Here is a 14,503-nt window from a genome sequence, read left to right on the forward strand (position 1 = left end):
AGTGCTTGCATACTCTAGTTAATTTAATGAAGAGAAACAACATGAATAGTGGTACATGAAAAATCACCTCGTCGGGAGGAACTGGTGGTGGGTGTGAGACCACGCCGATGAGAGGTTCGTCTATCGGTGGAGTTTGGCCGGCGTTGAAGGCCACTAGGGACTCCCTCCTGCCATGATCCATTGTGTACTCTCCCATAACATTCATCACTCATTGGTCTAGGTCATCCTCATGGATGGTGACCCTCGCCTCAATTGTAGGGTCTGTTGGGCCTCGGAACTCCCACTGGGGTGGTGCCTCATCTTCAAGGGGAGGACCCGACGGTCAATGAAGGTACGGATCACCTTCATCCCCGTTAGGCCCCAGTCCTTCTAGTCCTTGATCCCATCCAACAAGCTAGGCACATGGTGCATGTAGGCCTCTAGGGGCGGTAGTTCCTTCCATGACTCTGGGAGGTCACCACACAGCCGATTAGGAGAATAAGACAGCAGCGGCGGGCTCTCATTGGGGATGTAGAGCCATGACTTTTGCCACCCCAAGTCCATGGAAGGGTAGCAGTCAAGGCTCAGGTACCTACCCTCTAATCCGAGATGAAGTTGGATCAAGGCGTCCCCTATCCGAGGAAGATGGACCCCCTGGGCGCTGAGCAAACCATCCGGAATAAAGACCGCCATAGCTCATAGTGGGCAGGGACTCCCAGAAAGCCCTCGCATATCATGATGAAGATGGAGAGGTGGAGTATCCCCTCTGGGGTGAAGTCATGGAGGTGGAGTCCATAGCAGTACAACAACCACTAGAGTAAGGGATGCGCCGACACCCTGAACCCAAAAGAGTGGAAATGGGCGAAAGAGACGACCCCATTCTCCTCTGGCCTCGACTCCACTTTAGTTCTCAGTGGGACTCTCCACCCGATCACATCGGCGGCCTTTGGGATCACCGCATTCAGTCGCAGCTAGTCGAACGCCTTGCGGTCGATGGACGACTTCATCCACTATGTGGTCATGATCCTCGAAGGAGGCGTCAGTGGCGCAAAGGGCGTAGTAGGGTGGAGGGCAAAAGCTTTGGGATGGAAGGAGGAGATCTAGGGTGAGAAGGTAGATGGTTGATCATAGAAGGCAGTAGATAACCATGGAACCACCCCATGACCCACGACCACTGACATGTTTGCATGGGTGGGTGGTTCGGCTTCGCCCCGTCACATCAATGCGACGGGCAGCGAGGCGACATCCCTGCTGGAACTGCCTACTGACGCCACCCATGCACGCACACCTATGTGGGAATCCAAGAGCCTAAAAGACAAAAACAGACGCCGCACGTCGTTCATCAATACTATCCGGGTAGTCATGATTTCAAACCACCGGACCTTTAAACCTTATCGCTCCACTAGTGTCCGGCTAGTGAAAATTTAGATGATCGTTCTATCTATAGGGTGCATAAACATTTCAACGGCTATGCATCCATCTTTTGATGGTTGCAATCAGCCCAAATCTGAATTCACCTACTCCCTCTGTCCCAAATCGAGGAGTCAGTATTGTCAATTGTGACCAAATAAAAAAAACTCAATGTAATAAGAATCAACCGAAGTATATGAAGTATGAAAGAAATAAAGAAAGATAAATATAGTTGGACCAACATAATAACTTCATTCCTTTATATACAAAAGTACATTACATAGTATTTCTCTAATCTCTAATGTCTAAAACATCTCATCTTTCCAAGGGGACTCATGTCAGACGGTTGACAAATTGCATTCAGTCGATCAACATGAGTGAAGATGACAGAGTCTCCTCCCACAAACACAGTAACACTACTAAGTCTTTTCATTTACTCAAAATTCCTAACACGGACAAAAATCTCGCCACTATCATTGTCTTCGACAACTGTAACAAAGCAATCTCTACCAAGCATGTAACGAACTGTAGCTTCAACAATGATCAGTCGGGGTTGTTGATGAACATGACATCCCTAAGCAACAAGCACCCCTTCTACGATACCTGGCTACACTCCTAGCTACCAAAGCACAAGCGTGCTGGTAGAGTAAACATGGGTGTTGTGGTACAACGACATCTCTTTGTATACAGAACAAAAAAACATAAGAAAAAATCATTAGAAAAAACCACATATGAAAAAACACTACACCTTGAACAAGCAAGAACCAGTACAAAGCAATAAAATATTGCCTAGGCCATATCTTAGCCTCGATTGAGATCTTGATCCTGACTAGAATAAAATGACAAAGAAACTAAAACTCACCTCAACAAGGATGGTCACTGTAGTTCTATGGGCAACAGCTGCTAACGAAGTTGTAACACTGCCTCCTTTTCTTGGCTAGCCACTTGTAAGTGAAAAGTAAAAGAGACCAGGAAGGATATTTATACTCGACGCATACGCTAACAAATGTTAGAAGACATGATTCCCCATAACGTTACTAATTACTAATAAAATAGATTCAGAATACCAGCAGTCAGAGTAGTAGTCGAGGGGTGGGCGTGTTTTCCTGTTCTGATGACGAGAAAGTCTGGCGTGTTAAATACACAGAGCTATGGACTTTCTCGTTATCAGAGCAGAAAAATGTGTCAACCCCTCTACTACTACACTGGCGATTTGAGTAATAACGGCGATGAGCAATGGGAACGTACTCGAGCGATGGCGAAATATAGCACCGACTGTGACTCTAGCGAGGAGGAGAATGATCCAGAGTACCGCAACTCGTCCAGCGAATCGCTAGAGCACTAGCGAGGAGGAGGATGATTTTTTCTCTTTCTTTGGAAACTCAAATCCCCTTAGAATCCATGACTTTTTCCAGGTTAGGAAATCCATGGGGATATAAATAACCCATTTAGTTATTTATGGAGGATTTTCCATCCCTAGGCCTGCCTTCCCCTTGCTACCAAATTATAGGACTTAGCTCAAAGAGCCACAGATGCAGTCACACAAATAAATAATAATAATCGACAGATGCAGCGCAACAAGCTACAGTGAGTAGGTTTATTTTTTATTTTTTGGTAATTTTTAGGTATCAAATTCATGCATCTTTTAATTATTTATTATTATCCTCTTTTAGTTTTATGTTTATTTATATTATTATGAAAAAATCAAATAGGCAACAATTAACTCATCGGATATATAAATAGGTGCACAAGAGAAAAAATAAAAAGACGGATATTAGGTATGTAACATTTTATCATAATCATTTCCTATTAAAACACAAAATAAATTCCGATCTCTATTAAGCACCGCGCCGAGCAGTCTCGCCAACATGCCCTGAAATTTTGATTTCACACCGCGCCGAGCAGTCCCGCCAACACGCACCAAAAATTAGATGTCTCTCTTTTATCCTCCGCGCGAAAAAATAGGTTTACCACACCATCAATTTTAGACAAGGGCATTTATGGTAATGTGATGGCCACATAAAAGCACAAAGAGTCATCGTCTCCGCCTCCATCTCTATTCTTTAGCCGCCCCCTCTGCCACCCCGCTTTGGATCCTAGGCGCCATTGGCACAGCAGCTCGACTCCCTCTCCACTCTCTAGCCGCACCCTCTTTCATACATTTCTGAACCCTAGCCTCGACGATGGTACAAGCCAGATCCAGATCCCCTATCTCGACACCTGCCACGACTGACCAGATCTGAACCCTAGCCGAAGCCAGATCTGTTACCCCTTCGTCAACACCGGCCACACCAGCTCCGTGACCACGATGATAAGACCGGATCTGAACACAGACACAGAGGAAGAGGTACCCAAATTCCTTTTATGATGTGTGCTCTACTGTAGAGGCTGAACCAAGGATATATAGATAGCGATGGGGTTACATATTTCCTATAGTTCAGTGTAGCTGACATGTGCTTTATTGGATTAATGACTTCTGTATAAGCTATAGTTACTAGTTAGGCGCTTATTTGCATACTCTTGCTCTGTTGTGTTGATATTCCGTAGAAGCTTTAGTTAATAAATGCCTTTGTAATCTAGAAAGATGGAAGAACTTAAAAAAGATGTGGGCCCAAAACCTATGTCTCTAAAGGAAAAAGTCAAGCACAAAGGGTAGACACGGTGAAGATTTTGAATATATCCCTGAACTAGGGGGTAGTTGAGGGGTTTGATGTTACAGATGAAATAGATTTAGATTTAGAAGATGAGCCAGTACCCCTAGCAATTGAGGTGCTTGTTCTATCTTGTACTTAGTTTCAGAAGGGTGGGGGTATAGGTAGCAATGCAATGCTTTACTGTTTGGATAGCAACATAATTTGTACATGCTTGCTGCTTAAGTTTATATCTCCAATTTCAGTGTACAGGTCAAAGGAGCCATAGAGGAGGCTCTGCCAGCATGACAAAAGGCAGAGCTACCATGTGTCCTGGGCGAAGGCACTCCAAGCTATTGAATTCAACACGACCAGGAGAGTTTGCTCATGGAGTTCGTACTCAGAGGGCTACCGCTGGCAAAAGGGTGGAGGTATTAGCAGCAGGTGAACATAATTCTCTATCACCATAGACACCTGTACGTAGGGATCAATTCAAACTTCATGAATTGACTGGTGACATTTGTCGGGATGGCACCCTACCTAGCCCTGTGAGAGACTGCCAATGGCCAGATGATAATAGCCATGCCTAAGAGGAGCCCTCTAAGCTACCTAGCCCTATGAGAGACTGCCCATGGCCAGATGATGATAGCCATGCCGAAGAGGAGCCCTCTGAGCTACCTAGCCCTATGAGAGACTACCCATGGCTAGATGATGATAGCCATGCCAAAGAGGAGCCCTCTGAGTAAACTCCCGTCTCCACCCACCCGTAGAACAATGAAAGTTGTCTAGGTTGATATTACCTTACAGATGTCTATCAATCAATTCACACTAACCATTTGATATCCATGTTACTTTTCTAACAATCTGAATGTATGAAAACTTTATAGTACCATTGTCGAGAAGTGCGAGGAAGCCGAGGCCTCAAACTCATGGAATTTTGCTTGACAAAATGAGCAAATCAATGGGAGGATTGAGGATGCCCATCTCTATTGCCGATGGAAACAGAAGGCCACATGATCTAGTGAAAGCTGCCAAGTTTGCCTTAAAGGCAGGTGTACTAGTCAGGCATCAAATACCAAATTTGACACAATAGAAACATTACAAGAAGCCCTCCAGTGTCATCCATTATAGGAATTTTGTGGTTAGGCTAACTATATGTATGGGTATCCTCTCTTGACATTCAACTCTGCTTTGAGCAACTTTAACGGATTTACTTTTCATTTACACTACTACGTGCATTCAAGGCTGGACATTAACAAGGCTCACCCACCAACACAAGAAGCTTATTGGAATGTATTACAGTGTGGGGTACGGCAGGCATGCTATAGGTTGAAGCAAACCTACTTTAATGGCGTCCCTGCTGATTAGATCCCTACGACCTCTCCTATCCCATGCGTGAGCAATGCACAGTGGTGTAAACTTATCAAGACTTGGTCTAGTGCTAAGAGCAAGGTGTGTGTGAACCCATCGATTTCCTATCTAGTCTTGCTATGGTCTACTTGTGATGTAGTCTAACACAAATGAAGCTATAGAAAACATCTGAGACGAACAAGCGAAACCATGCAAAAGTAAAGTACCACCAGTCTATAGGATCTCGCTCCTATGTTGTCCAGCTGCAAAAATTTATAAGTGATGGTTATGTTTTATTGTTACTCTTGCCTTTGTATAAATATAAACAGAAACTCATGTGTAATGTGAACAGAAGGAGAATAAGAGGAAGGCCGTAGAACACGATCAAAGACTTGATGAACAACATGATAATTCAGGACTTGAACAACATGGTCAACCTAATGAAGATGTTAATTCTGTGAAAGTCTTCAAGGACTTCCATACTAGTACGAAAAAGGGCTTGAGCGATGCTACAAGAGCATCAGTTGTAAGTACCTTCATTTGTTTTCTTTGAAATCTACTGAATGCATTGCCATAAAAAAAGAAAACGCAGCATGAGCCTAATGTGGCAACATCATTTAATTTTGTAGTTGTAATTTTACACTATTCAATATGGTACCTATACATTGTGCTTATGTAATCTCTACCGGTAGTAGGCTGCAAAAGATCTATGCATTGTGCTTATGTAATCTCTATCAGCAGTCGTCTGAGGAAGTCATGCATTACTTGTTATGAATTAATCTCTTGGATTTTTAGTTGAAGTCATCTTCCACTATCTGTAACCTAATATTTTACTGATTGAATTTCGTAGGAAGGTATGGAAACTATGCAAGCAAAACATGTTGCTGATGGGCAGCAACCAATGACTAGTACTGATATTGTTTTCAAGGTTCTCTACCTCTACTAGGGCAAGCGCCCCTCCCAAGCAAGCAGCAAAAACTTTTTTTTTGAAGAATGCTGATATCCTGAGAAGCTCCACCAGAGCAGACACATCGACGGAGATGACACTTTGGGAGCAGCTTGCTGGTGAACAAGAAAGTACATCTGACCTCATCAAACTAGTGGATGAACTGAAGGTGAGGATAGAAAAGGCTGAAAAGGAGCTTAAGGAATTCAAGCAACAGCAACAGGAGGAGTACAATAGGCTCAGTGAGCTAGTCTTGCGTTTAAGCTCTCCTGGTAATTAATTCTTTGTCTTTAACTCCTACGTCTCGATGCGGTGAACATTTGTGGCTGTTGTGTGGACGCATGTGATGGTTTGATGTTGTGATACTCTGTCAGTGGTTCGCTGCTGACGTGTGAAATGTTAATTGTGGTTATTTGATTGCTAAGCTGAATTGTTATGTAGTCAATCTGTGTAGTAGTGACGATCTCGAGTTACTTCTACGATGAATTGATTGTACTCCACGCGGTAGAACCAGAACAGACCACATGATCAAATAAAAATACGACACGTAGAGAAACTAGTGCATGATACGTGAAATAGCAAGAGCACGACACATGGCTATTAAAAATCCGACACGTGGAAGGATGTCGTCAAGCCACACTGGCCGAATAAAATGCGAAATGTGGACGGACAGTGCCATGACGCGTGGTTGAATAAGAAACTGACCACGTGGACCAATAAAAATATGCCACATGGTCCAATGAAGAAGTGACACATGATCCACAGCCTATTCGTTTGGCTGTGGTTTGTCGTAAACGATCGTAAATTTCCAGCCAGAACGGTATTTTTCTCTCACACAAACCAGCCAGCAATACTTCTTCACGAACCAGCAACGATACGAACCAACCAACCGAACAGGGCTGCCAGTCGTAACACGACATGTGTACCCATAGAAAACTGACATGTGGAACAACAGGAACACGACACGTGGTCCAGTAAGAACCTAAAACTCATCATCAAATCCCACACGATTAGAGCAAAATCAATAATAGAGCCAAGTGCTTGGCTATAAGTCAAGTTATAAGAGTCAAGTTATACTGTAGTTGTCTCTTATTTGTCTTTAAAAAGTTTCTCTCTACTATTCCTCTTCACAACACTTACTACTTGGGTCCACTTCTACATAAGCTTCCGTGCCTAACTTGTTGCTTGCATGAGAGACAAACTCTCCTCTATTCTCTCCTCTATGTCAACATTTGTTTGGCTCTAAGCCAACTATTGTAATTGCTCTTAAGAGGAATACTAAGTATGAGTAACATGGTGCACGGAGCACTGTAACTGATGACGCCTATAGGTCGGAGTGCATGCAACCCCCGCCAAACGGTGGTGCTATTGAGCACGACAAATGTTCTTCAGGTGTACAACAATAAAACCCTCAAAGCTAGTACAAAAGGCACATCAACGAAGGAGCAGCAACAGGAAGTAAGAGTCCAGGAGCACAACGCAAGTATGAGAGCTGGTGATGTAGTCCTAGTTTCCTGTATGAGAGCAGGTGCTATAGTTCTAGTTCTCCGTTCCAACTTGTAGTCTCTGTAATCCCGAGCAGGAGCAGTGCCCTCTACAGTGAGGTAAGTCCGTTGTAGTTCGTGTGTTCACGGTCTTCCGAAAACGAAAGTCGTATGTAAACACGTCTGTTTTTGTGAAGTAGTTCATCTTTAAAAGTCTCTGTTGTTCTTTGGTCTAGTCGCAGAAACATCTGCGTGTCTTTATTCTCGTTTTAGCTGGAGCGAGGCGTATGAAAGAACTCCGTTGCTGGAGAGAGACATATGAAAGAACCTTGTTGCCCTAGAAAAGTGTTCCCTATCTAGAAAGATAACAGTAGCTCGTCAAAATATGCCATGACCAGAATAATGTTAGGGAAAGATTGTCCGTTCTTTGAACAACTGTGTCTGTACGAACCGACTGTCTTGTTGGCTTAACGAGCCTTCGAGATCCTGCATAATCCATCCATATACACAAAAACAGTTACATATTTCTGTTTGCTAATACTTTCTCCGTTAATATAAAAAATATATATAGCGTGCGCGTGCCACATACAAAATGATAGCGATGGACAAAGTTTGAAGACAAAGGACACCAAAGAGCATGGCGCGTTCATACACAATTAGCGACGTTATATCACCATTTGCACATTTAACGGTGCTGTAATGTGATGAACTGATGATTCATAAACCAGCATTCATAGCAAATCTGTGGAAGCACAAAAGGAGTTGGCTACACAAGATGCAGAGGTACATAGTAGCCATAGTTCTGAACAAATTCCAAAGACAATGAGGAAAAGATCGCACTAGTCATCGTCCTTAATTCTCTTCAGCAGTCTAGCAGCCCATCTGCGTAGCCTTTTCTTGAGCGTGAACCCCACCACAATACCAACAGCAAAGCTAATGGCGCTGACCTTTGTACATGTTGACAAAGAAACAACCCGGCTGCAATGCAGAATAAATTAACATCAGGAGAAAGTATTACTGGTTTAAAGTACAGCAACAGTTATAAAAACACTGTACTACTGGTTTCTTCACCACATTTTCACATACGGTTGATTTTGCTCACATAGTCCATGTACAATATGAATAACATATAACTGACGCTAAGCTCAGGTTTCCTAACATTGATAACCATAGAGTGACATTGGTGTTCTCCATATTTTGTTACAAATTTGAAGTTCAAGGAGTTCAGGGGTGTCGGCGCAAAAACATGTCGATGCGCCGGGCACAGAGCAAGCCGAAAGGATATGCTTGATGGAGCAAGACCGGAGATCCGCTGCTCAACGCAAGGGCTAGCCGATCCTGCGTATTCCTCCCGAGGGCGTGCGAGTCAATTTGACCTGCAATTGACAATGAGAAAAAGTTTATCAGTAATTTAAGGTGGAATATGCCGGTTTTTACCAGACAGTTCCAAGTATGTCGCTTCAGGAGCAGCCAGACGGGAAAAATCGACTAAATAGCCGATACACGAAGAAATCGGCTGTTACGAACTGTGAAGCTTGTGGGTCGCGGTTGATTTTATGATGACATGTACAATACGCGCAGATATGAGTAAATCATCAGCTAGGTGGATATTACCGGTGTAAAGCATCGAGCCGATGAATCTAATAGAGAAATGATATAACATGCAAACAAATTCGACTGTATGGTACAAATGGATCTTCAAATGCTCTGTTACCATCAACAGTGAGGTTCGATAGAATCGATGGCAGCTATGATGATAATAACAAACTAAAACCGAAGAATCCTGTAAAACCATCTATACGTTGACAGGCTTTTCGAAAGACATGCTATATGTGTGAAAGCTCAAGCGGATCGGCTAAAATAGCCGATTCAGGTAGAAAATGGACTACAGCATGTGAACAATCGACTATTTAACATAGACAGACCTATGGACTCATCAGACCTAACCTGTTATCTCTAACAGTGGGGTTCGACCGGATCGATGGCAGCCGTGATAAAGAAAACAAATCAAGCCCTTAAAGCAAACGGATCTATCCATATTTAACAGAATCATGGAGACACGCTGTAGGCGTTAATGCACAAGCGATCGACTATTTAGCCGATGCAGGCATAGCAAACAAATAGAGTACATGTCTTGATCACGAACAAAACCACTACTTGATGACTTCTAATCTAAAGTCTTACTAGTACGGTTCGACCGGATTCGATGCAGCTATGGTGGTGTCATTAGATTAGATCTCATTAACCAGTGAATCTATCCAAGATCGAAACATGTCTTTGAATGCGTACTATGCACAATCAAGATCGAAGTAGAACAGCCAATAAAACATGATCCGTCGTTTGAAGTAAAGATTATCGCAATATAGCAAAAATAAACGATGGACTAAAAAGGATGTGAGGCTGATCTAGATCGATCTCGACCGAACAGGTTGATATTGTTGAAACTAATGGCAATGAGAACAGCAGCAAGATCGGTAACTTAATGAATCTACCCGAAGACACCACCCTTAGATAGAGCCGATAACTTGACCTTAATCTAATTCGAGCAGTGGAGGTCGACCGAACCGATACAGCCGTACTTAAATTAGATAAGAGTCGATAACTAGCTTATACTAGAGTTCGCAATGGAGGTCGAACTTAACCGATGCAGCCGTACAAAAAGAAGTATAAGCCATGATGGTACTTACAGACAAGCTGAAGGTCGACTGGACCGATGCAACCCTGCTGGTTAAAGAACTCGTCGAGATCTACACTACTCTTACTCCTAAGGGTTGACGTGAAGTCGAAAAAAATAACTTGTATTGATTGATTAGATGTCTTTTTACAATAGGCCATAAACTCGTATATATACACATACACGAGTCGGTTGGCCTTTGCCGTGTACAAGCATGACTCTAAAATAAAGATGAAAATATAATCTAATTTTACAAGAAGAATATATCTCCATTGACTGAGCTGGGTCCAGGTCTCCCATGCATGTTCTGCAAACGTGGCTATGCAAACATACGGACAGGCCACAATATTATCAATCTCCAATAATTCTCAACGTGTGCTTCTTTCTTTAATTAATTACCATCTCGTGCACATCTCGTGCACCTGTCAGATGACTCCCGTAGACTTCATTGGTAAATAGAAATCGATTTGGCTTTCAGCTCGTATGGCAATTGGACTTAACTAAATTATTATTCTTCTCTTTGCTTCCAAAGTTGTTGTCATCCCAATAGAACACGTAGTACATGCCAAGAACTCATGCTCTCCGTAATCAAGCTTTCTCCCGTTAGCTACCTTTCCATATTTGCCTCCCTAGTAAGCCAAATCAACTTGCTTATGGACGTTGTGCCTTGCATGCATGCAAATATTCATTAACTACTATCTGAACTATGCCTTGTGCATACGTGACAACCTCCAAATATAATATTTTATTTCCTTCTTGAGCATTGGCAATCACATATGATTTCCGAATTGACCTATGCGTGCGCCAAAGCTGAGTTCCATAACGGATCAACTATCTTGGCTATGAAATATCCCTTATTTAGGAAATCTTCTTGTTTTTAACATCATCGGCCGATCTCTTCTTTTTCAGGGTAAGCTTACCAAATTTTGATGTCAACAAGAGGTAAACATTGTTTGCTTCAGCTGAAATCACAGACAAAGTTGAACACTGGCCAGATATTCTAGGATTTAAAACTCATAAGAACTTTGATACACCAGCTTTACAGATTGGCTACCACTTTCAATCTTACCTCCACTTAAAAGTTTAAACACAAGTAACTACTACTCCATGCCCGAATGGATCAATTCCTGAAGTTGCCTTTAAGTCAAACTTTTTCATTTTTGACCGAATTTATAAAAAAAAGGTACAAATATTTGTGACACCAAATGAGCATATTCTGAAAATATACTTTATGGTGCCTCCAATAACACTAATTTCGTGTCATAAATCTTAACGCTCTTTTCTATAAATTCGGTCAAACTTTAAAAAGTTTGAATTAAGACAACTCTAAGAATTGATTTTTTTTCAGTAGTAGTAGTCATTTGAAGTTCTTAAACCTATAAAATTCAATACATCAAGCTACCGCTTTCAGTTTAACTTGACAGTAACTGTAAGCTTCAGACAAGGGATTTCTTATGCTTCTCTTTTGGAAATTTGGTTACATGAAGGTTCCGGGGAAAACCACCAGTTGCCCTTCATATAATTTAAACCACTGGAAACATGAAGTTATAATTAAAGTACATTACCTACCAAACCATGAATCACTCATATCGCACGATACTACCTCATACTGCTTGTGTAAACGTAAGCCAAATTGGCTGGAAGTAAACTGATTCCATTAAGTACAGTAATAAGATCAGAAGTACAGCTGTAATTATTACTGGGGATTGGAAGAAGCACGCTGCAATTTCCGCGTGGCCATACCAAATCAGGGCTAAGGATGGCAATGGGTAAATCCCCATCGGGTATGGCCACTCCAGACCCATCCCCGTCATAAAATTTTGGTACCGCCAGAATACCCATACCCGTCATGGGTGGGGAATTTTTCCTAGACCCATACCCGGCCGGGTAAATCATACCCGTCGGGTCACCCGTACCCGCCAATAATTTATTCACGCACATGAAAATCAACAATTCAACAGCAACCACCACTAACCAGAGCACATAAAATTAGACAAATAATAGCATATAATAATATCTTCTGCAAATTAAGATTCCTTTCCATTTAGTTTCTCCTCTACATTAGTCATGATTAATGTAGAAGTTACTGATTATAGACATGGTTTCGGGAACTTCCAAGTAGAGTATTGGACTCGTTGACTCCAGAACAAGTGATGCACTGCAACACTGAATAATAGTGTAGCCATCTTGCAAGTACCCTACCTCCTGTTGAAGCAGCATTGTTTGAATGGGCCATCAATCTCATGGCAGATGTGGTGGAAAATAAAAGCTACAACAAGATGAATGCTCGCAACATTGCTATGGTTTTTGCACCAAATATGACCAAGGTTACTGGCAAGCATATTTATTTCTCGCTACCTGCATTACTTTTCAGAATCTGTAGTCTAACCATGGAGCATTGATCTCTTTCAGATGGCCGGGTATTTTTTACCCATGGGTAAACGGTTACGGGGACTGCTGGAACATACCCATACCCGCGTACCCGATGGGTGAAGGGTTTGGTCCATTTACGTACCCGTGGGTAGTGTGTTTAGTCCATATTTAGACCCTAATGGAGTAAATACCCATCGGGTATCGGGTCGCGGGTCCCCATTGCCATCTTTAATCAGGGCAAACGACAGAGCAAGCATAAATCTCATGACCGCGGATGCGTCGAATCGAGAGATGGAGGCAGGAGTCAGCGGAGATGGCTTACCCGGCGGCCCTGGGCACGAGGGTTTGCTGCGCCTGCTCGGAAAAAGCGACGGCCGAGCGCAACGAGGACATGGCGGCGTCCTGCGCCGCCGTCTGTAGCCTCTCCACGGCCGACGCGACCACAGACGCCGCCGGCATCTCCAGGTATCCCACGCTCCACCGCCGCCGTCGCCGGCTAGTACAGGTTCAAAGCCAGGGACATGTTCGGCAGAGCTCCTCTCCGGCTCCGGCTCCTCCAGAGAAGCCCTGCCAAACGTTTTCTTGAAAGAGCCGTTTTTTAAAGTAAAAAACAGAGGAGCCGGAGCCGTTTTAGAGAAACCATAGTTTATGGCTCCTCCAAAACAGCTCCGGCTCTTCCGAAGGAGCCCTCAGGAGGAGCCGTGCCAAACAGTTCCTTAGCTTTGAGCGCCTTCCGCCGATGTGCCGAGATAAAACTTGAAAGAGAAGAATTGGAGAAACAAATCGAGTAGACATCTGGACGACATCGGTCATTGACAAGTGGGGCCAACGTGTTTTAGATGCAAAATTGGAGCCTTCTCTCAGCCAAGAAAAATCCTTCGATTTGTAACGCGCGAATTATACCAGAATTTTTCAAAAATCAATTCATTTTCACAGGAAAAAAAACATATTTCATTTTCCTACATTCCAAAGGGGTGCTTAGAATGAAGATTTCTATATGAAGGGATCGCATAAAATCGTTAGTGTCAAATCCTTTCGGCACGAGGAGAAGGACGCCGCCGCCGCGGCCGCCTTCTCCTTCTAGCCCCCGCTCGTTTCTCTTATAATCTATCTTTTTTAGCTTGTGTTTTTCAGCTGAAACAGTGTTTTTCTCTCACAACAAATTAGCCGGAACAATATTTTGTCTTGTTTTTTCAGTGAAGCGAACAAGGCCTTTGTCCCAAGCAAACAAAGCACTTTAGTCCCAAACAAGTTAGAGTAAGCTAGAGTTTGAAACCCAACATCCTTAGTCACGATTCAAGTACGTCGATAGCTGCTTTCCAAGCACTCCTATCTAACACAAAGATCTCTAGGTATATCTCAACCCTTTAAATATCTTTTATTGCCTCCTCCAGCTTCAGTTTTACTCTACCTCTCATCACATTTGTATCTCGACTAAGGATTCCACAATATACTGTCACTCTGAAGATCTCCTTTGGACATGACCAAATCAACTTTCAGGACCTCCGATGTGGAACATGTAACAAGCTTTCACCTTTTGGGACAGGTGAAAACTAAACAAGTTATGTGGAACAGGCGAGTCCCAATACATTAGGGAACAGCAACAAGAGAAATGAAGGGCGGCATCAAAAGATGAGGCAAGGCGTGCATTCGCTTG

At 43.0% G+C, this 14,503-nt stretch overlaps 1 protein-coding gene across 1 annotated transcript; it reads right to left on the bottom strand.

Annotated features, from left to right (window-relative positions):
• Positions 1-8,499: 8,499 nt before the first annotated feature.
• On the bottom strand, positions 8,500-13,368 carry LOC136457784 (uncharacterized). Its single transcript, XM_066457791.1, has 2 exons — positions 13,169-13,368; positions 8,500-8,777 (listed from the first exon to the last, which is right to left on the bottom strand). The coding sequence occupies exons 1-2, from the start codon at positions 13,303-13,305 to the stop codon at positions 8,639-8,641; spliced, it is 276 nt and encodes a 91-aa protein (XP_066313888.1). The 5' UTR covers positions 13,306-13,368; the 3' UTR covers positions 8,500-8,638.
• Between the last annotated feature and the right edge of the window lie 1,135 nt (positions 13,369-14,503).

The sequence above is a fragment of the Miscanthus floridulus genome, chromosome 6, assembly GCF_019320115.1.
Source record: "Miscanthus floridulus cultivar M001 chromosome 6, ASM1932011v1, whole genome shotgun sequence".
NCBI lineage: Eukaryota > Viridiplantae > Streptophyta > Magnoliopsida > Poales > Poaceae > Miscanthus > Miscanthus floridulus.

Excerpts from the sequence above, each read along its gene's own strand:
- LOC136457784 (XM_066457791.1), bottom strand. The coding sequence starts at position 13,305 with ATGCCGGCGGCGTCTGTGGTCGCGTCGGCCGTGGAGAGGCTACAGACG. Across the intron at positions 8,778-13,168 it reads CTCGTGCCCAGGGCCGCCGG|CCGGGTTGTTTCTTTGTCAA; the intron begins GTAAGCCATCTC and ends TCTGCATTGCAG.